Source organism: Aquarana catesbeiana, linkage group LG09 (genome assembly GCF_042186555.1).
Source record: "Aquarana catesbeiana isolate 2022-GZ linkage group LG09, ASM4218655v1, whole genome shotgun sequence".
Taxonomy (NCBI): Eukaryota; Metazoa; Chordata; class Amphibia; order Anura; family Ranidae; genus Aquarana; species Aquarana catesbeiana.
Window position 1 is genome coordinate 245,247,444 of NC_133332.1, and position 27,135 is coordinate 245,274,578.

General features: G+C 43.3%; 1 protein-coding gene across 1 annotated transcript; it reads left to right on the top strand.

The window, feature by feature from the left end:
- The first annotated feature begins 4 nt into the window (after positions 1-4).
- SPOUT1 (SPOUT domain containing methyltransferase 1) lies at positions 5-26,711 on the top strand. Its single transcript, XM_073600091.1, has 12 exons — positions 5-144; positions 6,586-6,628; positions 6,721-6,843; positions 8,403-8,562; positions 8,647-8,736; positions 9,926-9,975; positions 10,052-10,182; positions 13,607-13,676; positions 15,786-15,884; positions 15,970-16,072; positions 23,215-23,362; positions 26,254-26,711. Exons 1-12 carry the CDS (start codon positions 115-117, stop codon positions 26,326-26,328), a joined length of 1,122 nt encoding a protein of 373 aa, XP_073456192.1. The 5' UTR covers positions 5-114; the 3' UTR covers positions 26,329-26,711.
- Positions 26,712-27,135: the final 424 nt, after the last annotated feature.

Consider the following 27,135-nt stretch of genomic DNA (forward strand, 5'->3'; position numbering starts at 1 on the left):
GGGGTGTGGCTCTCTTCTCGCCCGGGTCACGTGGCTCTGCGCCTGCTTCCCGTCTGCGCTGGTTGCTACGGGAGTCCGTGGGAAGCGGAAGTGGGTGTAGCACGTGGGTACAACATGGCGGAGAAGAGAGCCAGGCTGGAGCTGGTGAGAGGGTGTTGTGTTGGCTGAATGAAGTCTGTGGAGGTGCCAGAGTGAGACCAGTGAGGTGTCTGGGTGTTCCCCCCCCTCACTAACAACGCCTATAGGGTGGGGAGCTCAGTGTCTTCCTGCATAAGTGCGGTGTCCTCAGTGAGAGCCGAGTACAGGCGGGGTGTTCTCAGCACTGGTGTACAGGGCTCAGGAATGTCTATGTGATTGCTGTGTGCTGTATGTGAGAATCTCTGGGTACAGCCATGTCTCCCCTCCAGGTACCTGTTGCTGGGGTGTAAATAAAGCCTGAAGTGCCCCCTTCTCCTCAGTGTGGCACCAATCACTCCTGAGAGGTATATATGTGTGTGTGTGTGTGTGTGTGTGTGTGTGTGTGTGGCGTGTGAGAAATACATGCTGCGCTTGTCCCAATCAATGCTAATGGTGCTCCAGATGTAGCACGCCAATTGTGCAGTCGTGCGATGCTGTACCCAAATAAAATTGATGCCCCCCCAACAAATAGAGCTTTCTTTTGGTGGTATTTGATCACCTCTGCGGTTTTCATTTTTTGTGCTATAAACCAAAAAAGAGCGACAATTTAGAAAAAACAATATTTTTTACTTCTACAAAACATTCCCAGTAAAAAATCAAATTTCTTCATCAATTTAGGATATGTATTCTAATACATATTTTTGGTAAAAAAAAAAATTCCAATAAGCGTATATTGATTGTTTTGTGCAAAAGTTATAGCGTCTACAAACTATTGGATAGATTTATTGAATTTTTTTTAATTATTATTTTTACTAGTAATGGTGGCGATCAAATATTTTTAGCGGGACTGTGACATTGCAGCAGGCAAATCTGACACTAAGTGAAACTTTTTGGGACTAGTTACACCAATATGATGAGTGCTAAAAAAAATATGCACTGTACTAATCCCCCTCCTGAGTGACGTTTGGGAACATCCACTCAGAAGGAGGAAGCGCCCACCTGGCTGTTTTTTTTTATGTATAATTTGTGCTCATAAGTTTACATACGCTGGCAGAATTTATGATTTATTGGCTATTTTTCAGAGGATTCACAAACATTTCTTTCACTCATGGTTAGTGTTTGGCTGAAGCCATTTATTATCAATCAACTGTGTTTACTTTTTTTTTAAATCATGACAACAAAAACTACCCAAATGGCCCTGATCAAAACTTTACATACCCTGGTGATTTTGGCCTGATAACATGCACACAAGTTGACACAAAGGGGTTTGAATTGCTATTAAAGGGAACCATCCACACCTGTGATCTGTTTGCTTCTAATTTAGTGTGTGTATAAAAGGTCAATGAGTTTCTGGACTCCTGACAGACCCTTGCATCTTTCATTTAGTGCTGCACTGACGTTTCTGGATTCTGAGTTATGGGGAAAGCAAAAGAATTGTCAAACGATCTGTGAGAAAAGGTAATTGAACGTATAAAACAGGAAAGCTGTATAAAAAGATATCCAAGGAATTGAGAATGCCAATCAGCAGTGTTCAAACTCTAATCAAGAAGTGGAAAATGAGGGGTTCTGTTGAAACCAAACCGCGGTCAGGTAGACCAACTAAAATTTCAGCCACAACTGCCAGGAAAATTGTTCAGGATGCAAAGAAAAAGCCAAATATAACTTCAGGTGGAATACAGGGGACTCTGAAAACATGTGGTGTGGCTGTTTCAAGATGCACAATAAGGAGGCACTTAAAGAAAGATGGGCTGCATTGACGAGTCGCCAGAAGAAAGCTACTACGCGAATGCCACAAAGTATCCCGCTTACAATACACCAAAGCACAGAGACAAGCCTCAAACCTTCTGGCACAAAGTCATTTGGAGTGATGATACCAAAATTAGGCTTTTTGGCCACAACCATAAACGCTACATTTGTAGAGGAGTAAACAAGACCTCTGATGAAAGGTACACCATTCCTACTGTGAAACACGGAGGTGGATCGCTGATATTTTGGGGATGTGTGAGCTACAAAGGCACAGGAAATTTGGTCAAAATTGTTGTCAATATAAATGCAGTATGTTATCAAAAAATACTGGAGGAACATTTGCATTCATCAGCCAGAAAGCTGCGCATGGGACGTTCTTGGACATTCCAACATGACAATGATCCAAAACACAAGGCCAAGTCGACCTGTCATTGGCTACAACAGAATAAAGTGAAGGTTCTGGAGTGGCCATCTCAGTCTCTTGACCTCAATATCACAATATCATTGAGCCACTCTGGGGAGATCTCAAACGTGCAGTTCATGCAAGACAGTAGAGCTGCACAATTAATCGGTAAAAAAATCGTGATCTCGATTCAACCCCTCTGACGAACTCTATTGCAGAGTTTGCTGATTCTTTCATATAACAAGTGGAGAGACTTATCTGCTCACTCAGCTGTCAAAAGAAAACATCCGGGCAGTCTGCCAAGTTTTTAAAATGAAACATTGTAAATAACTTCCTTCTTAGATCAAAGGGAAACTTCTGTGTGTAAAGAAGAAAATTTGGGCAGTCTGCCAAGTTTCTAAACCACTTAAAGTCTAAATCATTTTCTGACACTTGTTTCTTAAGATAAAATCAATATTTTTTGCTAGAAAATTACTTGGAACCCCCAAAGATTTATATATATTTTAGCAGAGACTCTAGCGAATAAAATGTCAATTGCTGCAATATTTTATGTCACACTGTATTTGCCTAGCGGTCTTTCAAACGCAATTTTTTGGGCAAAAATACACTTCAATGAATTAAAAAAACCCGAAACTGTAAAGTTAGCCCAATTTTTTTTTGTTTTAATGTGAAAGATGGTGTTACGCTGAGAGAATCGCGATCTATCTTCTAAGCAAAGAAAATCGTAATTCTCATTTTAGCCAGAATCGTGCAGCTCTACAAGACAGCCCAAGAATTTACAGGAACGGGAAGCTTTTTGCCAAGAGGAATGGGCAGCTTTACCATCTGAGAAGATAAAGAGCCTCATCCACAAATACCACAAAAGACTTCAAGCTGTCATTGATGTTAAAGGGGGCAATACACGGTATTAAGAACTGGGGTATGTAAACTTTTGATCAGGGTCATTTGGGTAGTTTCTGTTGTCATTATGATTTAAAAAGAATAAACACAGTTGAGTGATAATAAATGGCTTCAGCCAAACACTAACCATGAGTGAAAGAGAGGTTTTTGTGTTATCATTAATATTCTCTGAAAAATGGCCAAGAAATCATAAATTCTGCCAGGGTATGTAAACTTTATATATATATATATATATATATATATATATATATATATATATATATATATATATATAAACTTTTTTTTTTTAGCAGAGACCCTAGGAAATGGACAGCCGTTGCAATTTTATATGTCACATGTGGCTCTATTCACAGAAGCAGAGCGCATGCGGTATTTAGGTGTTTTCCCAAATACCGTATGCGAATCTGAAAATGTCCATTCACTATAGCTTTATGCGGTGTTTACCAATAAAGCAAAAACACCCTCGTTAAATACCGCATACAACCTGAAGGACACACCGATCAGAGTGTGGTTCTGGGAGGATGTCAATAGACGACCTCGCTGTAGCCATCATTTGGCTATAGCACAGTTGTCAAGTGGTTAAATAAAGAATTTTAAAAAGTACTAATTGCGCTGCTTCCTGCTGTTCCAGTCTGAGCTTGACTGTAAGAAGGTAATGCACCAAGGGTAAGGGAGTGGAAATCCCTCCAAAGTGAGGAAATCTCTGGTTGTCACCAGAGCTAGTATCCTCATTGAAAGATTTCCCCTCTTACTTTTCTGGGGACACACCAAAATGTGGGATTTACTTTCACTTTTGATAATGGTGAACAGGAGAAATAGAGAGGGTGAGTCTCCCTAAAAAAAGGACACAGACAATAAAAACCTTACAGGTATTTTCACATCCCTCTCCACTCACTATATACAAAAAAAATTTGCTTAGTTATACTTTAGAGAGTTATTTCACCTTTACAGAAAAAATGTAAAGGTGAACGAACGCCATACACCCTCCTCACACCAGGGTCTCCGTTCTACTTACCCCTAGGGATGGTAAGCTGTCAGTGCCCACCAAGCTGATCCAGGGATTTGAAATCCCCACTCTTCTCTCTACAGTTTTAGGATGGATCAGATTCTTTTAGATTGTTTAGCACTGTCACAGTGAATTGCTCTGATCCGTCCCTGAAGCACTGCACAAAAATATATTAATAAATACTAGTCCGTTTTGGCATATGACTGGACAGGCCTCCCCACCAAACACAGTCATCTAGTCCAGTGGTTGTCAACTTGTGAGCTAAAGAGGGCCTCAAATGCAACCCTTGACATCACCAAAGGGCCACACATACTGTTCAATACACACTATATTACCAAAATTATTGTGACGTCTGCCTATACACACACAAACTTTATTGGCATCCCAGTCTTAGTCTGTAGGGTTCAATATTGGCCCACCCTTTGCAGCTATAACAGCCTTAACTCTTCTGGGAAGGCTGTCCGCAAGGTTTAGGAGTGTGTATAGGGGAATGTTTGATCATTCTTCCAGAAGCGCATTTGTGAGGTCAGGCACTGATGTTGGATGAGAAGACCTGGCTCGCAGTCTCCGCTCTAATTCATCCGAACGGTGTTGTATCAGGTTGAGGTCAGGCAATCATTAGTTGTTAAGGAGCGGGCCGCCGGAACCTTAACAACTAATAATGTTTCGGCTGTCAGTGGGGATTTCCTTTCCCAGCGCTGGCCCCACCCCTCCCAAGTCGGCTCCTCCCCCTCAGCTCAGTTTTTTTTGTGTCCTCCGGCGATGTGCTTCTCCTCCTCTGAGGGTGGCTGCCTGGTGAGTAGTGTATCCTGCAACTTCTTGGAAGGCAGGTCTGCTGGGTGTTGTAGTGCAGTAAGCAGTGTATGGGTTCCCAAATACCCCCTTCCTCTCCCCCCTCCCTGCATATACAAACAACCTTACCCACCTCTCCACCCTACACAGTAATCCACCTCTCCACTCTAGATACGAAAACCCCCCTCCCACCTCTTCACCCTAAACAATAATTCCCCTCCCCTCCTCTCCACCCTAAACAACAACCCCCTCCCCACCCAAAAAAGTTAGGTTTAAAAATGTAAAAAAAAAATGAAAAATGTAAAAAATAGGTATCGTATCGGCGAGTATTTGAGGAGAAGTATTGGTACTTAGTCTTAAACTGGTATCGATGCAACCCTAAACGAAAGTTGTATAGTGTGTATGCAGCTAGACTGGGATGCCATTAAAGTTCATGTGGGTGTAAAGGTAGGCGTCCCAATACTTTTGGTACTCTAGTATATGTAATACCTGAGAGGTCTGTCAGAAACTGGAATCCTAATAGAGGTGGGAGAGTGTGTGCTACATTTTTGGGTGGGGATATGTTGATTGCCACTTTAAGAAAGCTGCTAGCAGGCTTACACCAAGCTTCAAGAAATGGTGACGCCTGCTAGAAGCTTGTTTATAGTAGCAGTCAGCACTCCCATTAGGATCTGTGTTCAACATTTATAAACTGGAGCTGAATGGTACTTTAAGGCCGGGTTCACACCTGTGCGAATTAGATGCGGGTTTCCCCGCATCCATTTCGCATAGCAGGAGAATGTGACTGGCTCCCTATGGAGCCGGTTCACATATCTCCGTTGTGGCTGCAGAACGCACTCCACCTTTGGCTCCGTTTCAGGTCCGAATTCAGGCATAGAATAGGCCCTGATTTGTTCCCGAAATGGGGAACAGGGACACACAGCGCTCCTGTGGGATCCGCAGCGGGTTACAGTGTGAACCCAACCTAAAAGCTTCAACAAATGCTTTGTCAAAGCTTGCTGTTCACACTGCTCTTATACAAGCTGAAGCCTGTGTGAAACAGGCCAAATTCTCCATGTGTGTGTAATACATACTACAAAAAATTCACTGACCAGACGATTCCCACCCAGTCTCTCTGTAGCTAAGACCCCTTTCACACTGGGGCGGTTTGCAGGCGTTATTGCGCTAAAAATACCGCTTGCAAACCGACCCAAAACAACCACTGCTGTTTGTTCAGTGTGAAAGCCCGAGGGCTTTCACACTGAAGCGATGCGCTGACAGGAGAAGAAAAAATCTCCTGCAAGCCACATCTTTGGAGCGGTGAAGGAGCGGTGTATTCACCGCTCCTGCCCATTGAAATCAATGGGGCAGCGCGGCAATACCGCGGCTATAGCCGTGCTATACGAGCAGTATTTAACCCTTCTTCGGCCGCCAGCGGGGGTTAAAACCGCACCGCTAGCGGCCGAATACCGCGGTAAAGCAGCGCTAAAAATATCGCTGTTTTACCGCCGACGCCCCCTACCGCCCCAGTCTGAAAGCAGCCTTAATTCTATATAAAGTCATTGATCTGTAGGTAGCTGTAATTGAGTCTTCATTGTTTCAGTATATTTCAGTTTAATTTGATATGCCCCTTTTTTTTCAGGGATCTGACCAGAAGATAGATTGGAGAAAGGAGGGAGAGAAACGTAAGAATGTTGGTGAATGCGTTGCTTCTGACTAGCTGTGGTTCTGGCTGTCACTCTTTTGAATATAATGCCATTGTTGGTGTCCATTACAGGAAAAGAACAACGGAAAAAATGGAGAGAGGAGAAATTGCTGAGAAAGTTAGAAAAAGCTCAACTGCAAAAGCTAGAAGCGGAGAAACAGGCACAAGAAAAAGAGAAGAGAAAGGCAGAAAATGGTACGTGTTTGATGTTGGCCTAACAGAATCCTCCAGAGCAGATTGGATGGTATCAGATTTATTCCGTGCATGTATAGTAAATGTTGTGTTGCTTTCCTTGCAGTGGACTAAGCAAATGAACAGGTTGTTTTAGGCCTGGTAGCTGGCTCTCTTTCTTCCAGTACTGGACTGTGGAAAGCTAGGAAGTTTGTCCTGTGTTTCTCCAACCCCAAATGTCCAAAATTCTTAATGAGCTGGGACAGTGAACTTGCTACTATGCTACATAGTCCAGACAAGTACGGGTTCACTTAATAAAACAAAACACGTTTTTTCCCACTATTTCAGAGTTGTTTTATGTACTGTATTTAAAGCTTAGGTTTAAAGTGGTATTAAAGGCTTGGCCTTTAAAAAAACAAAAAAAACATGTTATACTTGCCTGTTCTGTGTAGTGGTTTTGCACAGAGCAGCCATGATCCTCCCTTTCTCCGGTCCCCCACCAGTGCTCTTGGCTCCTCCCTCTTGACAAGTGCCACCAATAGCAAGCCGCTTTCTATGGGGGCACTGGTGCGTGCTCGCTCTGGAGCCTTGCTCTATGTGTCAATAAGACACATAGAGCTGTGGCTCCCCCCACCCCCGCTCTCTCCTCATTGGCTCACTGGCTGTGATTGACAACAGTCAGAGCCAATGGCTCCCGCTGCTGTCTCAGCCAATGAGGAGAGGGTGTCCCGGGACAGCCAAGGCTCTTGTGCAGTTCGCTGGATCAAAAAGGGGCTCAAGTGAATATTAGGGGGACTGTGGGGGGAGCAGCAAACAGGTTTTTTTTCTTCATACATAGAATGCCTAAAGGTAAAAAACCTTCAGCCTTTAGAACCACTTTAATGCAGAGTTCCACCCATTTAAAGTCAGTGTAGCTGCTGACTATAAATAAACAGACACTCACCTGTCCCATGGTCCAGAGATGCAGGCGCACAAAGCCTCGCTCCTCTCCCCCCTCCGCGGCCCCAGCATTGTAACTGTGGGCACTCAGCTGTGGCTTCACAGCCGGGTGTGCACTGTGCATGCGCGAGCCATGATGCATGTTGTGAATGGCCGGGCAATCTTCTGAGACCTGTGACATGTCCAAGAAGATGGGAGGGAGGGGGGAGAGGTGAACTTTCTTCTGGTGCCGTGGTGCCAGGGGAGGAAGTGGGAGCTGGGTGCCTGTCAAAACATTCCCTTTACTTTCTACCCCATAAACACAACAAGAAGTTAAAGTAAATCTCTACAAAATTAGGTAAATTCCCTTCTAAGACAGTGGACACCAAAGCAGGTGTCCCGATTGAAAGATTTATCCTCACATCTTGTTCTGGTGACAGATGTAACGTTTTTAGCATTTACTATCTTTTTCTGTCTCAGTGATAAAGATCACTGGACAAATAGAGGGAGATCAGGGTTCTAGTTTTTCCCTTCTCTGTCCAATTCAATGATTTTTCTTCTTGCAGTGGTTGGAACACAGCAGACACACCTTTATCCATACTAGCTTTTAAGATTAGTGGGGTTTTCTTTTCGTTTTTACTTAGCTGAACTTGCTTTTTCCACAGGACGTCAGTACACACTCAGTGTGGCCTTACCAGGATCCATTATGGACAATGCCCAGTCTCCGGAGCTGCGGACATACCTGGCTGGACAGATAGCGCGAGCCTGTGCCATCTTCTGTGTGGATGAGATTGTGATATTCGATGAGACTGGAGAAGGGTCAAAGTATGTGCTGTATAGTTCACATATTGGTGTGTATCCTGTGTTCTTGTGTTGCTTCCTTTCCCAATGATTCCTTTTGTTTCACAGGAGCGTGGAAGGGAACTTTGAGGGTGTGGGGAAAAAAGGACAGGCCTGTGTGCAGCTAGCAAGAATACTTCAGTATCTAGAGTGTCCTCAGTAAGTAATTATCTTTTTTAAAGTCCACCTGTCACCCTAACTGTCTCTGGGAATAAAGTGCGGGCACCCAGTGTTACATGGATATACAAATTCTGAGGCAAACGTTGACACATTTTATGGTATAGCCTCAGTGGAGGAGAGGGTTAGTAGGCTGGCACTAGAGTTGCCTGATTGTGGCTTTTTTTTTTTTTGCCTAGCAGAAATTTGGACAAGCATTAATATTCATTGCTGCTAACCAGTAGAGCCATAGAATGGCCATTTCCTGATGGCACATCAAATTGTGCATGGGCCATGCCAGGCTTTTCATAATTGGATTAAAAAATAAAAAGTGTCTATTCCTTCACGTCACATTGTTATGGCTGGTACAAAAAGAAATGCAGAAAAAATGATCCGCACTCCGATTGTTGCTCTTAAAATGTCTTAATTTTATTCAATAACTACAGTGAACAAATGCCCTCTTTTATATCGTGTGATCATTTTGTAGTTTACCTTCCGCCCACTGTATAGGCAAATGGCGGGCGGGGGGCTCTGTTGTGGGGCGACGTCATATGGCATCGCCCCAGTCTCACCTGGATGTCTTTGGGACGTTGCGTGACCCCGATCTCGGTAAAGAGCCAGTCACGCAGCTCTTTACTCATGTGCTCATCTGTGTCCAATCACAGCTGATTACATGTAAACAAGGAAATGCCATTTGTCGGCTCTCCTCCCCTCACACTGAGAGGTGAGCTGATCAGCGGCACTTCTGGGGACACCTGTACAGATAATATGGGCACTGACCATCAGTGCAGCCCCAACAGTGCCCATTAGTGATGCAAGTCCGTGCCGCCCATCAGTGAAGGAGAAAAGGTTCTCATTTACAACATTTTCTAAAGGAAACCAAGAACAAAAAAAAAATCCCCTAATTTTTTTTTTTTTTTTTTTTTCAATAAAAAAAAAAAAAAAAAAAAAAACTAGTGGGGATTAAATATCACCAAAAGAAAGCTCTATCTGAGTGAAAAAAAATTAATTTGGTTACAGTGCTGCATGGCCGCGCAATTGTCATTCAAAGTGTGACAGCTCTGAAAGCTGAAAATTGGCCTAGGCAGGAAGAGGGTAAAAGTGCCCGGTATTGAAGCGGTTAAAGGAATGATGTGTTACTTCGATATCAAAACTTGTTTATAGTAATTTGTCCTGTTTTACACACTTCCAGGTATCTAAGAAAATCCTTCTTTCCCAAACATCCAGACTTGCAATTTGCAGGTAACTGTGCAATGACTTGAGTGATAAGATGATTGAATTTGAGTGACTTCTGTCTAATTCTTGATTTTTGTTTTAGGTCTCCTGAACCCCCTGGATAGCCCTCATCATATGAGAATAGATGAAGAGTCTCTGTACAGAGAGGGAGTTGTTTTGGACCGACCAACTAAGCCAGGCAAAGGCTCATTTGTTAACTGTGGCATGAGAAAGGTACCCAGTTAACCACTTAAGGACCGGAAGGATTTGCCCCCTTCAAGATCAGGCCATCATTTGCAATACGGTACTGCGTTGCTGTAACTGTCAATTGCGACGCTGTACCCAAACAAAATTGATGCTCTTTTTTTCCCCACAAATAGAGCTTTCTTTTGGTGGTATTTGATCATCTCTGCGGTTTTTATTTTTTTTGCACTATAAACAAAAAAAGAGCGACAGTTTTGAAGAAAAAACTTTTTTTTTACTATATTTAATATCCAAAAATTTGTAAAAATAATTTCTTCCTCAGTTTAGGCAAATATGTATTCTGCTACATATTTTTGGTATAAAAAAAAAATCACAATAAGCGTATATTGATTGGTTTGCGCAAAAGTTATAGCGTCTAAAAACTATAGGATAGATTTATGGCATTTTTATTATTATTATTATTATTAATAATAATAATAATTTATTTATTTTTTACTAGTAATGGCGGTGATCTGTGATTTTTAGCGGGATTGCGGCAGGCAGATCGGACACTTTTGGGACTTTCTTTGGACCACTGACATTTGTACGGCAAAAAAATAGCCACTGATTACTGTATAAATGTCACTGGCAGGGAATGGGTTAACACTAGGGGGCGATCAAATGGTTAAATGTGTTCCCTTGGAGGTGTTGCTAACTGTATGGGGGCTGGGCTGACTGAAGGAGGAGAGAGTTTGCTGTTTCTAATCACTAGGAACAGACAATCTCTCTCTCTCTCTCTCCTTCCCTGACAGAACAGGGATCTGTTTGTTTACACTAACAGATCTCTGTTCTGCCTGTCTCTGGAGCGCTGGTTGGCTCCCCTGCTCTCGAATGGACGTGTGCATGCCCACAAATCGATGTGTACATGCTCAACGTAGAATGACGGCGATTTGCGCGGGCGGTCCATAACTGGTTAATTGGTACATTCATTACCAGGGCTTAGCCAATCCAGATCTACCTATTGTGTTCTGTTTTCGATTCCCTGTTAACTTCCAGGTCTGGGGCATGGCTTTTCATTTTTTTTAAAGCCTCGTTGATACCGTTTTGTGTTTAAAAATATACATTTTAACACACGCGTGTTTAATGCACACGTTGCTGGATGCAGGTAGATTCATAAAATTGAATGTCAGTGTGCATTTTTAAACGAATAGGTGCCTAACAAAATGAGAGAAACATGAAGGTTGCCATTGCTGGCCTTGTTTGAAGATGCAGTCTGCTTTACCTTCATGCTGGTCCCCTTGCTTACAATATGAGACCTTTTGATGTTTTTGATCCACTAACATGTTCAAGATCAGTGATTCAGAAGGAATTGAAGCAAGAAGATCATAATAGTCAAAGTGATTGTAAAGTCTTCAGTTGTTGTTTGTTTTTGTTTTTTTAATATAAAAATAATAAACATGTTATACTTACCTGCTCTGTGCAGTGGATTTGCACAGAGCAGCCCCAATCCTCCTTTTCTCAGGTGCCTCTTCTGTGCTCTTGGCCCCTCCCTCCTGTTGAGTGCCCCCACAGCAAGCAGCTTGCTATGGTGGCACCCGAGCTGAGTCACAGCTCCCTGTGTCCATTCAGACACGGAGCTGCAGCCCGACCCGCACCCTCTCTCCTGATTCTCTAGCCATTCTTTGACAGCAGAGGAAGCCAATGGGGCCGCTGCTGTGTCTCAGCCAATCAGGAGGGAGAGTCTCGGATGCTCGAGACACTCGTGGACATCGCTGGACAGAGATGAGGCTCAGGTAAGTATTAGGGATGCTGAGGGGGGCTGCTGAACACAGAAGGCTTTTTATCTTAATGCACAGAATGCATTAAGATAAACTTTCTGACTTTACAACCCCTAAAGCGGAACTTCAGTCTGTTTTCATCTTTCCATCTATTAAATCTTTTGCCCTTGTTGTTTTAACTTTGGATAGTAAAACATTTTTTTTTCTGCCAGTAAATACCTTATACAGCCCACTTCCTTTTTCCTGTCGGGTAAAAAGCCTAGGCTTATGACATCATGCACAGCTCTCTCTCACTCTTGTGAGAGTTTGCCAGGAAGGGAGGGGGGATGAGTCATAAGATGGCCAATGAGAGCTGCAGAGCTGGAGGTGTGTCTCTGTGTAAATCCAGGAAGTGAACAGGCAGCAGCTTCAACTGCCCACAGTTACATAGTTACATGGTTGGTAAGGTTGAATAAAGACACCAGTCCATCCAGTTCAACCTCAGTGAGTGTGGGTGAGTGTCTACAATTGTCCCTATCCCTGTACATTGTGTCTCAGTTAAAATGACTGCAGTCAGACTCAGTGGAGAAAGATTTCTGCAGCATATTTGGCAAGTACAGAATCACAGTATATATAAAATAATATGTAAAGTGGTTGGAGGGAAGCTTCAGAATGGCAAAGATGTTTTTATCACAAATTATGTGAGCAGGCTGCAGTTCCCCTTTAAGAGAACAAATAGAAGAACTCGCCATACCATCTTTTCTGATGTTAGTTTTGGTTCAGTGCCATTACCTATGGTGTGTTTGTTTTTTTGTTTTTTAAACACTTAACCAAACCCTAAAAATCTTTAACCGTTGACTTCCCACTCAGTACTTAACATTTAACCTGAAAAGTTACCCCCTGAGACCTAACAGTTAAACTGTGCCTACTCACTCCTCACCCTATGGGCCCACTCGCCTTTGCCATTTGTGTGCAATAACGCTTGTTTTGTCATGCATCAACATGCTTTGCTTTAAGGCAGTCCATTTATTTGGAACAGGCTGCCACAGCACAAAAATGATCTTGCAGCGTGTGCATTGGAGTTTCATTGCCTTCAAAATAAATCATGTTTTGGCTCACAAACTTAACCCCTAAAATAATCACCAGGGATTATAATCTAACCTGTCCTGCAGTATACTTACCTTATTCAGAGGCTAAAAAGGATAAATCCACTTTGAAATATAACGGATCTGATCCTCATACTATGATAAATACCGATTCATGTTTTTACTTTGTGCCCTCTGTTAACGGCAACTTGTTTTGATGAGCTACTACAGATGGGTCACATAACAGAGGTCTCTGTAGGCTGAAATTATAAGGCAACTACAGTAGTTCTGGCACAGTAGTTCTGTAGCATGAATATGGTAATATTCACAGCATCATATTTATGCACTAAGCAGAGAAGTATAGTGCCAACCTTCATCGCTGGGAAATAACTGCTATTATCTGAAGTAATACTGGTAGTGAAAAAAAGGACCAGGTCTGGGAAAATCGCCTTATGCAATATTGTCACTGTGGAGCCTGTTATTTCTCACTAGGAGGTCTAAAACAACCCGATTGTCACCTGTATACTAAAGATTAGCTGCACTATTTGCTTTCCTTGTGCATTCTATGGCCATGCCAAAAAGCAAAAGAACAGTCTGTCAATCAAGTTGTAATGGTTTCTTATGTCTTGATAGGAAGTGCGGATAGACAAGCAACTGCAAGAAGGACTCAGGGTTACAGTGCAGTTATTTGAAGATAAACCAGGTAAATTATACTCGTCACTTATGGCATTGGTGTCTAGCACTTAACTGTGGACTGTGATTGGGTTATAGCTGAACCCTTTGAAGGCAGATAATTACACATATAACATACATATTTAGAAACTTGTACTATCCCCAAAGGATTTTTTACTTTTGTCTGTTCAGTCCTGAGATTTGCAGAGTCCTGGCAGACAAGCAGCCTAAAGCCCCGTACACACGGTCGGATTTTCCAATGGAAAATGTCCGATCTGAGCGTGTTGTCGGAAATTCCGACCGTGTGTGGGCTCCATCGGACATTTTCCATCGGATTTTCCGACACACAAAGTTGGAGAGCAGGAGATAAAATTTTCCGACAACAAAATCCGTTGTCGGAAATTCCGATCGTGTGTACACAAATCCGACGGACAAAGTGCCACGTATGCTCAGAATAAATAAAGAGATGAAAGCTATTGGCCACTGCCCCGTTTATAGTCCCGACGTACATGTTTTACGTCACCGCATTTAGAACGAACGGATTAATTTAAGAAAGACCATTATGTGAATGTATATTTAAACTTTGCTACTATATTTTCTTAAGGGAGGATTGTTTTTTTAATGTTCAGGACTAAAATGTTTTATTATGCACGAATGTCTTTCTCAGTCTCTACCGAGTAACTTATTTGGGGAACAGAAACGATAGTAAAGAGAGAGATGGATGGATATGTCTCCACCCAATCACAGTTTGCTCCCAATAGGGGTGTTCAGGTGTTCTGGAGGCATGCCCAGCATCTCCATCAGTATGTTATGGAGCTCCTCATGCTCATTGTTCTTCTTATTGTTCGGCTCTACTTGTTCTTTACCGCATTTTCTATGTTTAGCCTTGCACCTATGTTCTTATTAGGACATATTCCATTGCCTATTAACATGCTATCTGAATGTTTGTATACTTTTTTTCTGAAAACCCTCAATAACAACATTGAAACAAAAAATATTTTATTTTTTCTTAGGCCCCTTTCACACTGGGGCGGTAGGGGGCGTGAATACACCGCTCCAAAGAAGCAGCTGACAGAAGATTTTTTTCTTCTCCTGCCAGCGTACCGCTTCGGTGTGAAAGCCCTCGGGCTTTCATACTGAACAAACAGCGGAGGCTGTTTAGGGGCGGTTTGCAGGCGCTATTTTTAGCGCAATAACGCCTGCAAACCGCCCCAGTGTGAAAGGGGTCTTAGTTGGGGAAATATGAAATTTAGTAGGCGGCACGGCTTTCCACCGCCATTTCTGTACAGGAATTGTTGCTACGTTTTGTACAACATTTGTAATTTGATCTGCAATTCTGATTTGTTCACAGCTGAAAGGTCAGAAGGCACCCTCTCTGCTGCTATTTTATAGAGGAATATGTGGATTTTTTGCCAGTGGTGTAGCCAACCAGTGAACATGCAGCCCTAGGCTTTCTTATTTTGAAGCTCACTTTTGTCTTCGACGTAAGGGGCCCATTTATAAAGGAGAATGGTGTTCACTCTTTGCAAACTGCAGGACTTCATGGAAATACTCACTATGTGCTGAAGTGTTGCATTTTCTTTTAAAATGTAGAATCCAGTGTAGAGCCCCAAAGTTCTGCAAAATGCTGCCGAGGGCACAGTCACATGATTGGTTTTATGGCAAGGCCAAGGTCATGTGACAGGTGTACTCTTCATTTCTGGCACACATTTATCCTATGTATTGGAAAGGAATAGGATTTTGCTTGCTTCAGCAAACAAAACACACTTATAAGCATGCAGCATTGTGTTACAGTATATATATGCTGGAGGTGCTTGTCATGAAAGAATCCTGTGAATATTCACATATATTAAATATTTAGTATTTACTATATGTAAATATTTGTAAACAGGAGGATTTTATGCACAGAATTATAATATTAAATATCGACATATAGAAAAGCTTTAAAAATAATTTGAATTTATTTAATAATTAGGTCAAGCAGACCAGTTTTCAGCAGCATAAATGAAATTGAATTGTTGTGGTCACTGCGCATTACCCCTCAGACTGTGTTTTTATGTAAATCCACTAGATTATTTTTAAATGTGAATAAAATAACTGAATATTTAAAAGCTTCTTACTACTTGTGTTTCTTTTGTAGATCAGAAAGTAAGGAAAGGGATTGTCGTGTCCCCACAACACCCTAGGACAGAAAGTGGCATCTACTGGGGCTACAAAGTGAGACTGGCATCCTGTCTCAGTGAGTAAGATATTCTGATCCTGATGACATCTGTTTGTGTCGGTGGGCTGTCAGGTATAGAGTTTACTTATCTCTGTCCTGCCAGGTGCTGTCTTCACAGAATGCCCCTTTAAGGATGGATACGATCTAACCGTTGGAACATCAGAAAGAGGGACTAATGTGGAAGCCGTAACTCTACCAGCATTCAGGTAACCATGGAAGACTCTTTTGTTTGGCTAATAGTAAAGAATTTTCACATAAAGTGGGAAAAGGTTTACCTGTCTTAGGCCCCTTTCACACATGCGGAACGTTTGTCTGTTTTTCATCTTTCTGTTGATTTATTGAAAATGGACATCAGTGCAACTCTAAGGAAAAACGGGTGTAAATGGATGATCATCCTTTACATCCACTTCCATCCCCATCCATTTTTTGGATCAAAGCCCTATTTTTCCTCCATTAAAAAAAACAGGTTGGACGAAAAATGGAAGTCAACGGACAAACGGTCTGTTTTTGCATGAAAAAGTGGTTCCGGGACTCAAGTGGTTAAGGACTCTAGTTGTCAGATGTAACATACTGATATAAATATGTATGAAAAACTGATGTAAACTTCATCAGTTTTTTCTGTATGTTTTCTGTAGTTATTTTTGCAGAATACTAAGTTTGTGAAGCTATTGCCTTTTCCCACTCCTAGTATATATGTCAGAAGTTTAGTAAATATCCAATCTTTTTATTGTAGAAACATTAGGAAATGTTTTCCAACATTGTCACAAACAGGTGTTTTCTGGATGCAGTTTAAGTAGAACACTGGGCAATTAAAAAAAAAAATAAAACAAACGATGCAGTCTGTCTCTAGCAACAGCACAGTCGTTCTTGTTATTGAGTCCCCTCATAACATTGGTTTATTACCTGTTGATCTTCCAGTAAACTCATTTTCCACTTCTGTAACAGGCTCACAAGAAAACAAGGGCTTAAAGAACCCAAACAAATATTAGATAAACCTTGCAGTCAATGTTCACATCAATTGAGGCCTGAATGTCCACTTGGTAGAAATTGGAAGGCACGTAAAGAGGACCAGCTGGCATCCTTGCAAATCTGGGATGCAGATGCTTGCTGCTTAAAATCCCATCAGACACTGACTGCTTTGGTGGAACGGGCTCTAATGAGAAAGGGAGGAAGCATTAAGGGCGTAGTCCCTGGAGATTAGTTAACTGATCCACCTGGCAATGGTGGAGTATGAGGCAGGGTTCCCCATAGCAGTCTGTTTGGACTGTGGAGAATATGGTACTGTTATTATTATTATTATTATTATACAGGATTTATATAGCGCCGACAGTTTACGCAGCGCTTTACAACAACATTAGGGCAGACAGTACAAGTACAATACAATTCAATACAGGAGGAATCAGAGGGCCCTGCTCATTAGAGCTTACAATCTAGGAGGGAGGGTCAAGTTATACAAAAGGGTAATAGCTGTGGGGGATGAGCTAATGGAGAAAATAATGCAGTTGTTAGATGGAGGCAGGATAGGCTTCTCTGAAGAGGAAAGTCTTCAGGGATCGCCTAAAAGTGGATAAATTTGGAGACAGTCTGACAGATTGGGGTAGGGAATTCCAGAGGATGGGCGAGGCTCGGGAGAAGTCCTGGAGGCGGATATGGGAGGAGGTGATGAGGGAGCTAGAGAGCAGGAGATCTTGGGAGGAACGGAGATGGCGTTTAGGTTGGTATTTTGAGACTAGGTTAGTGATGTAGCTGGGGGCACAGTTGTGGATGGCTTTGTAACTTATTGTTAGTATTTTGAATTTAATTCGTTGGGCGAGTGGCAGCCAATGGAGGGATTGGCAGAGAGGGGTAGCAGACACTGATCGGTTTGTAAGGTGGATGAGTCTGGCAGCAGCATTCATGATGGACTGAAGGGGGGATAGTCTATTTAAAGGTAAGCCAATGAGGAGGGAGTTGCAGTAGTCGAGGCGAGAGATAACCAGGGAGTGAATCAGGAGCTTTGTAGTTTCACTGGTTAGAAAGGGACGTAGTTTAGAGATGTTGCGGAGGTTGAGGCGGCAAGCTTTGGAAAGTGATTGGATGTGGGGCTGAAAGGAGAGTTCAGAATCTAGGATAACACCTAGCACCCTGACATGTGGGGACGGGTGGATGGTTTTGCCATTGCTCTTCACAGAGAAGTCAGGGGAAGAGGCACGTGGGGGAGGAAATATTATAAGCTCGGTTTTGGACAAGTTGAGTTTGAGGAAGTGGTGTGACATCCATACAGATATGTCGGTTAGTAAGTTAGTGATGCGTGAGGAGACTGATGGAGTGAGTTGAGGGGTGGAGAGATAGATTTGTGTGTCATCAGCATAGAAATGATATTGAAAGCCATGAGAGGCTATCAGCTGACCCAGGGAAGAGGTGTAGATTGAAAATAAAAGAGGTCCAAGAACAGAACCTTGGGGGACCCCGACAGAGAAGGGAAGAGGAGTGGAGGAAGTAGAAATGTAAGTGACACTGAAGGTGCGTTGGGATAGGTAGGATGAGAGCCACTGAAGAGCACAGTCACGGAGACCGATGGAGTGAAGTTTTTTGAGGAGGAGGGGGTGGTCAACCGTGTCAAAGGCAGCTGAAAGATCCAGAAGTAGGAGTACAGAATAGTGTCCGTTGGTTTTTGCAGTTAGTAGGTCATTTGTGAGTTTTAAAAGAGCAGTTTCTGTGGAGTGTTGAGGGCGAAATCCAGATTGAAGGGGATCAAGAAGGTTGTTTTTAATGAGGTGGTCACTCAGTTGGTTGTAAACCAGGCGTTCAAGGAGTTTAGAGGAAAAGGGGAGCAAGGAGATAGGGCGTAGGTTGTTAAGATTGGTAGGGTCCAAGGATGGTTTTTTGAGTATGGGAGTGACCAGTGCATGTTTTAGAGCATCGGGGAAGACGCCAGAGGTGAGGGAGAGATTGAAGATGTGGGTTAGAGAGTGTAGGATGGGGTCAGAGGGTGACCGTAGCATTTGAGAGGGAACAGGGTCCAGGGGACAGGTAGTTAGGTGGGCGATAGAAAGGAGTTTAGCAACTTCGTCTGGAGTAGTAGATTTGAATAGAGGTAGTGTCAGTTGTATCTGTTGACATGGGGTCTTAGCTGGGGGAGATACCTGTAGAGTGGAGATTTCATCACGGATTGTATCAATCTTGTTTTTGAAGTGATTAGCGATTTCCTGGGCAGTGAGTAAATCAGTGGGGGGAGGCGGTGGAGGACAAAGTAGAGACTTGAAGGTAGAGAAGAGTTTACGGGGATTGGATGAGAAGGTATTAATAAGAGTTGTAAAATAGGTTTGCTTGGCAGTGTGGAGGAAAGAATAGTATTTTTGGAGGGCAGATTTGTATTGGTTGAAGTCTTTGAGAGACTTAGTCTTGTGCCACAGACGCTCAAGAGCGCGACTACGTTTTTTGAGAATTTTAGTGTCATCTGTTTGCCAGGGTTGTAGGGGTCGAGGCCTGATTCTGCGTGTAGTAAGGGGAGCGAGCTTGTCCAGGGTGGAGGACAGAGATTTATTGTAGATGGATATGGCTTGGTTGGGGCAGGACAGGGGGGAGATTTTGTCATAGAGGTGGTCGGTAGCAGAGTAGAGGAGAGAGGAGTTGAAGTTGCGAAAGTTTCTACGGGTGACGGTTAGGCGATTGGAGGGAAAGGTGGTGGAAGACAGGGGGAGAGAGAAACTAATAAGGTGGTGGTCGGAGAGAGGAAAAGGATTGTTTGAGAAGTTGCATGGAGTGCATAGGTAAGAGAATACAAGGTCAAGGGTGTTGCCATCAGAGTGAGTAGAAGCCTGTACCCATTGCTTCAGGTCAAATGAAGAGGTTAGACTAAGAAGTTTAGAAGTAGCAGGAATGTTTGTATTAGCAGGGATGTTGAAATCACCGAGAAGGATTGTGGCAATTTCCGAAGAGAGAAAGTAGGGTAGCCAGGCAGAAAACTCATCAAGGAAAGTCGATAATGGTCCAGGGGGCCGGTAGATCACAGCAATTCTTAGGGAAGTGGGAGAGAATAGACGTATACAGTGGGCTTCGAATGATGAGAGTGAAAAAGAGGGAGGAGGGTGAATAACCTGGAAGGTGCTCTGGGGGGATAGGAGGAATCCCACTCCACCTCCCTTGCGTCCATTAGGCCTGGGGGAGTGAGTCCAGTGAAGGCCACCCTGGGAGAGGGAAGCAGGAGAAGGGGTGTCATATTCGTGGATCCAGGTTTCTGTGAGAGCAAGTAGATTAAAGGAATTAGTGACAAAGAGGTCATGAACAGCAGTGAGTTTGTTGCAGACAGAGCGGGCGTTCCAGAGGGCGCAGGAGAGAGTGAGGCTGGTGTTGGCAAGAAGAGGAATGGAGACTAGATTGTGTAGATTGCGACTACTGCCAGAGGGTGTAGGGTGATGGTGATGGGTGTGTTGGGCACAGTTAAATAAAGTGGGCCCAGGGTTTGGGGAAATATCTCCAGCGATTAGGAGAAGCAGAAGAGTGAGGGAGGTAATATGAGAATATGATTTGTATGAGGGGACATGCTTCAGTATCCTGGGGGGTATGTTAGCAAGTGGGCTTAGAGTTAGAAAGAGGTGATGAGTGCAGTAATAGGGGGAGGGGAGAAGTGAGGGTGATATGTACAGGTTGTGGGGTGGAGCAGAGGGATGTAGAAAAGAGAGTTTGAGGAGAGAGGCAGCAATTGTGAAAAGGAGGAGAGGTAAAGAGTGCATGTTTCAGAGAGGAAGATGATAAAATTAGGAAATGGGGTCACCTGCAGTCTTTTATAGTTTGCTTTGTGCAAATCGCTGAAGTGCAAGAGCGGAAGTGCCACTTATTTTAAGAACGCCACTTCTTTGGAAGAACCCCCTGTATGTGTTCCCCCATAAGGAAGGCCTTGTTTTTATACTGTGTGTTGGGTGTAGGTTGAATCTGGCAATTAATCAATTAGGAGGGCATATTAGCAACACAGCTAGCAGGGCATAACTTTCACACCACAATCAAACTGCGAGGGGACTAAAAGGCCAAAATTGTAAAGATAAGGCAACCCATAATTTAGGTAAGACTTAATGGCTAAATAAACATTGAAATAATGTGAGCATGGCTACAGATGGAGTTGAAACAGTGGTGACAAACAGATTTACCCAATAAGCTTTTTTGCAGTCATGCAATGTTCAGTTTTAAGGTATGTGGAGATATAAACGCAGGTTTACCCAATAAGCTTTTTTGCAGTCATGCAATGTTCAGTTTTAAGGTATGTGGAGATATAAACGCAGGTTTACCTGTGAAGAGAGAACAAAATGATCAGATGGATGGAGCAAGAGCGGAAGTGCCACTTATTTTAAGAACACCACTTCTTTGGAAGAACCCCCTGTATGTGCAGCCCCCTGTATGTGAGGAAAAGGCTGTTAGGAAAAGGCTAGTGTGCAGCACATCAGTTTTTATATTCACAGTCAAATGCACTTGGTACAAAGCCATAGTTGCACCTCATAAGCATTAGGGGATGGAAAATCCTCTGATGCCCCCACTACAGAATCAATGTCCTCAATACTCTCTTCCATATCTTCAAGTAGGTGTCAGAGGCATACCAGAAGCCTTAATTGCTGTTATCAGCATTTTCCCACACACATGCGCAGTGGAACGGTGCATGCGGGTTCGTGATTCAGCGGGGCGGGCGCATGCGTGGTGAGGCGCGCATAACGTGAAGCCCTTTGCTGGCCTATAAAAGGCTGCTCAGCCCCATGCTAAATTGCTGGATTGTCTTTCAGCTTCCCATGTTCCTGCCTCAGCATCTTGTTATCTTGTGATTACCTGTTGTTGTGACCCAGATTGACCCTTACCTGCTCTGATCTCTCTCCAGTACTTTGACCTTGGCTTGCTTTAAGGGCTTTGCTTATCCTGCCTGCTCCCTGTGTTTGACCCCTGCTTGTAGTAAGGACTTCCCACTGTCTCATCTGCCTGATCACCTGTGTATGACCCCAGCTAGTAATATGGACTTGCTTATGCTTCTCTTACCTTTATTACCTGTGTTTGACCCCGGCTCTCCCCACGGACTCCTGTACAACAATCACTTGCCCGATTTCCTGGGTTAGAGCCTCAGCCGGGCTTCTTATTCAAACTGGTGTCAAGCCTAACCTTCGCACAGAGTTACCACTCTCCCAGGACTCATCTCCTTCAAGTGGTTTCCCAGTGATCATAACTCGCCCCAGCGAGGTCTCCCAGAAGTGGGGGTGGGTACCTGTCAAAACCAGGAGGGGGGGCAGATAAGCGGAGCTTCCCCTTTTAGGTGGTGCTCTGCTTTAGGGCAAAAAAAAAAAAACTTCTGCCTTTTAGAACCATTGTCCTAATATTTGTTACACCCCCCCCCCCCCCCCCCAGTTTAAACCTCACATTTCTCAGAACTGTTTAATTGGGTCTAAAACTACATGTCCATCTAAGACTACCCTGTCTGATGTATGACAATTCTGTATTGCAATTTTACTGTAGAATGATAAGCATCAACGTGGCAGTGGAAAGATAACTGACGTGGCAGGATTAATGAGTTCTTGGATAAACAAATACTGCTGTGATCTAGGGTCAGGTTGCATCATATTTGTTATTTTTTCTTTTGCCCTTAGTTCCACTTTAAAGGAGTTGTAAAAACAGATGTTTTTCTTTATCTTAATGCATTCTATGCATTAAGATAAAAAAAAACATCTGTGTGTAGCAGCTCCCCAGCACCCCCTAATACTTACCCAAGCCTCATCTCTGTCCAGCGATGTCCACGAGTCCCTTGGCTGTTTGTGACTCTCCTCCCAATTTGGCTGAGACACAGCAGCGGCGGCATTGGCTAACTGACTTTGACAGCCATGGGAGCCAATCAGAGAAGAGGGGGAAGGGGCCGAATGACAGTTCTGTGTCTGAATGGACACGGAGCTGTAGCTCGGCTCGGGTGCCCCCATAGCAAGCTGCTTGCTTTTGGGGGCACTCAACAGGAGGGAAGGGCCAGGAGCCCTGAAGAGGGACCTGGGAAGAGGCAGGTCTGGGCTTCTCTGTGCAAAACCACTACACAGAGGAGGTAAGTTAACATGTTTGTTGTTTTTATAGAAAAAAAAATAAGTCCACTTTAGTCACATTGCTGGAAAACTCTGCCTGTACATACGTGAGGTGCAAAACAACCAGAATTTCCAAAAAGGTCAGCAATGGAAGATCTTGTATCACTGTCATGAAAGGTTTACTTAAGAACTTGGGGAACAATGACATGCTAAACTAGGAGGTATTTGGTGTATTTTTTAATAAAGCTGTGTAATAACATCCAGAGACCCTGCTGTGTGAATCGTGTTTTTATTTATTATACTGATATAGTCTTACTGTTTCACTTCATTAGACATGCGTTGGTCGTCTTCGGAGGAGTCCAAGGGCTTGAAGCCAGTGTAGACAGTGACCAGAATTTGGACATTGAAGAACCTAGCGTTCTGTTTAACTATTATCTGAACACATGTCCTGTGCAAGGCAGCCGCACCATCAGAACAGAGGTTAGTGCTTCTGCTGATTACTTTGAGAAGAACGCTACTGGTCGGTGTTAAGTATGCCAGAAATACAATTAAATTGGTCTGTAATTTGTACTTACAGGGGTTGAAAGTCAGGTTTGTTATCTTAATGCATTAAGATAAAAAGCCTTCTGTGTCCAGCAGCCCCGCTAATACTTACTTGAGCCCCATCTCTGTCCAGACGATGTCCACGAGTGTCTTGTCCGTCCGAGACTCTCCCTCCTGATTGGCTGAGACACAGCAGCGGAGCTATTGCTCCCGCTGCTGTCAATCAGTCAGCTAGCCAATCAGGAGAGAGGGGGAGGGACGGGGCCACGGCTCAGTGTCTGAATGGACACAGGGAGCTGTGACTCGGCTCGGGTGCCCCCATGGCAATCTGCTGTGGGGGCACTCAACAGGAGGGAGGGGCCGCAGCACCAAAGAGCCACCCATGAGAAGGATCTGGGCTTCTCTGTGCAAATCCACTGCACAGAGCACGTAAGTATAATATGTTTATTATTTTTATAGAAAAAGAAAACAAGACTTTCCAATTGCTTTAATAAACTTTCACATACAGTCAATCAAATGTAATCAGGTTGGTCAGGGTACTGCTGTTGACACACACCAACGTGATCACAAAACCTTGCCACCACCCTCCCTTATAGCTGGCTATCGCAGTAAGAAGCATTGGAAGGCCACAAACGGATATCAACAAAACCTGTGGAATGCCCAGGAAAAAACTCCAAGCCTACTTACCACCAGCTCTCAGACAGCCAATTGACCTGTCTAACAGTATACGTTAAAAACAGGCTATAAGTGAGGGTGATGGCAAGGTTTTGTGATCACGTTGGTGTGTGTATTGGTCCAGCAATGCACCAGCACCTTTGCAGCCATTGTGCTACTTGCTGGGTGTTTGGTGTGTTCCTGTACCTTTTAAGAAGGGGTGGGCTCCCTTCAGTCCACTTGCCCTCACTTATCCATCAGAATTTATGTGCCTCCACTGTGGGGACACCCACATTTTTGTGTTAGGACCACAGATTACAGCTTGCCGTGACGTGGCTCTGTGGCTTACGCATGCGTTTGCAAATGCGTGTGGACTGAACCCCTGTTTTTAAAGCATACTGTTAGACAGGTCAATTGGTTGTCTGCAAGCTGGTGGTAAGTAGGCTTGGAGTTTTTTCCTGGGCATTCCCCAGGTTTTGTTGATATCTGCTGTTGACACGCTGTCACTGTCATTGACGGACCACTGCTAGCCAAACAGCTCCAAGGCTATCCTGGATCGCTGTGTTTCTTTAGCTCCCTCCAGAAATGTATTTCCTGGAGATTAGCAACACAGACCACAATGGAAATAGGGCTGTAACACTAGAGGAAAACCACATATTGGTACTCTCAGAGCTACTTGCTCAGCAGTGCCGGTGAAACAGAATGGCTGACACTCCAGTCAGCACTTTGGAGGACAAGTATATTGATTTACAGTTCTCTCTAAAACTAGAAAACCCTCTTTGAAGAAGTAAAATATTTTGTATGGCTCTGGACTTGTTTTGTCATTGGTACCATTGTTAGTTCCAGTCCTTTGGCCACAGTACAAGGCAGAATATGTGTGAAGGCAGTACTGCTGATTGGCTGCCCCTTACTGACCAGTCAATCAATAGCACTTCCTGCACATTTATCCAATCCTGCACTGCAGTAGTGCCACTAAGACCACTCTATGGGGTGATGTCACTGCATTTCCTGTTCTGCTTACTTACCGGTAAGTGAAGACATCTAATTTAGAGGCACACAGGCAGTGGTTCTCAACTTTCCTTATGTGTCTGTGCCCCATTGAAGGGATTTTACACACTGGGTACAGAATGGCTGCAACATTGCTAGAGAATTTAAACTGATGGAGGTTTTTGCCCTGCTCTCTACTTTGCTCCAAAAGAAAAAGGTTTGGGTTGGCCGGAGTTGCACCTTAAGTGTTAAAGGCAGACATTATCTAAAGTGTTGTGATTAGGGTGAGGATTGAGTGATTAGGGTTTATGGTGATGTGGTAGAGGGGCTCAAGTGTTAGGCCTCATGCACACTGCACGTTAAAGTAACGTTATAAAAACACCAGTATCTTTGCAGTGAGTTTTTCAACTTCTTTCAATGTTTTTGCAATAGCGTTTATTAGCGTTTTTCCTGCGTTAGCGTTTTTTTTTTTTTTTTAAGAAAAAAATAATTATTTTTTTCAATGGATCAAAAATGTTAAACGCCGGTGAGCGACGTTTTTGAGCGTTTATCAACATTTATCAGCGTTAAAGCATTTTTACAGCTGAAAAACGTCTCTCAGAATCCACTAGTTTTGGATTTTTTTACTACTCAAAAGCATCACTGCCCAAAACTGCTGATAACAGCCTATGTGTGCATGGACACATAGGATAACATGATGGAGAGTTTAATGACTGTAGAAAAAAACATCTACAGCCAAAAACAGCTGCTGTAAAAACTTCAAAAAACGTCCACTGTGCATGAGGCCTTAAAGATTTATTTTATGGGTTAAGATTTGGATTCAGGTATGAGGAGTGTTTAATGTTTAGGTCAGCTTTGCTGTTACTGGTTGGGGGACACTGATTCTTTTTTTGTTGTTAGTCCCAAAAGTCCCATATCCAGACAACGCCTTAAAGTATAAAGTACTGCTTCATATTTGTTCGTTCAAAAGTGATCAAAGTACTGAAGAGCATAAGTGCCAAGTCCTTTTCTGCTGACCTTTCTTCCCACAAAGGTTTTCTTTTTTTTGAGGCTTGAAGCTAAACCTTCACCATACATCTGGGGAATAAATTCTTGCCAACTGACTTGGGTTGTACTGCATTTACTACTTCTGTACCTTTGTCGACAGGTCCACTTGAAAGCATCACCTGGTTTCTCTCTCTTTGCAGGAAGCCATCTTGATTTCACTGGCAGCACTAAAGCCCCGAATAGAAGTGGCATCCTGTCAAGCCAAAGACAGCTGAATTTTGCATTCTAGGAACTTTAAGTCATCTAGTACATGCCGAATAAACAAACTTTGCTGTAGGCAACGAATTGTTTTATTTTCCAAATGTTATCTGTTGCAGTGTGACAACCAAAGTTCAGTCTGCAAGAATGTAAGGACTTTGCCGGGAGCCCACATTCACTGACCCAGCTGAAGGAAATGGACAGTACTGAGACCTAGCATTCGCTGACACAGTTAAAGATCATGGACTGTGCAACCAGAAGGGCATCTCTGCTTCTGACCGAAAAACACATTTTGTAATAAACGAAGCATGTCACAGTTTTTGTACCTATGACAAAGTTCTACTTCCAGTGTTTTATTAGTATTATGTCTATTTTTATAAATGATATATCATAAATTATACTTCGGTGTATAGTGGCTTTTATTTACGAGACCTAACAGTTTTAAAAGCAGGTATATCTGCAAAATAAGAGCGTGAACACTCACCTTTTCTGTGCTGCCATAAGGTGGCTGTGTTTAGTAGAAGTCCTTCTCTGAATCCACAGGGAATCTATCACTTCCAGGAGTGTACAGCTCCCCCAGCTCTCACTGGTTCCTCCTTTTGACCTTAATGACACAACTGTATCTTGTCATGGGATGGAGGTCAGTAAATGGAACCAGTGAAAACTGCAGGGACGCAGGAGACTGACACCTGGAAGCGTCTGTTTTTTCAGTGTGGACTTCAGCAGACATTTTCTTGGAATTGAGGCAAAATTTGAGTGGTGTGGGCCTCAGGTAAGTTTCCAAACTACTTTTACAGATATGACTTTGGTCGTGACCAGAAGTC

Bases quoted from the DNA above. Each gene is read 5' to 3' on its own strand.
- SPOUT1 (XM_073600091.1), top strand. From the start codon at position 115: ATGGCGGAGAAGAGAGCCAGGCTGGAGCTG. The intron at 13,677-15,785 runs GTAAATTATACT...TTTCTTTTGTAG, and splicing joins GTTATTTGAAGATAAACCAG to ATCAGAAAGTAAGGAAAGGG. The intron at 15,885-15,969 runs GTGAGTAAGATA...CTGTCCTGCCAG, and splicing joins GAGACTGGCATCCTGTCTCA to GTGCTGTCTTCACAGAATGC.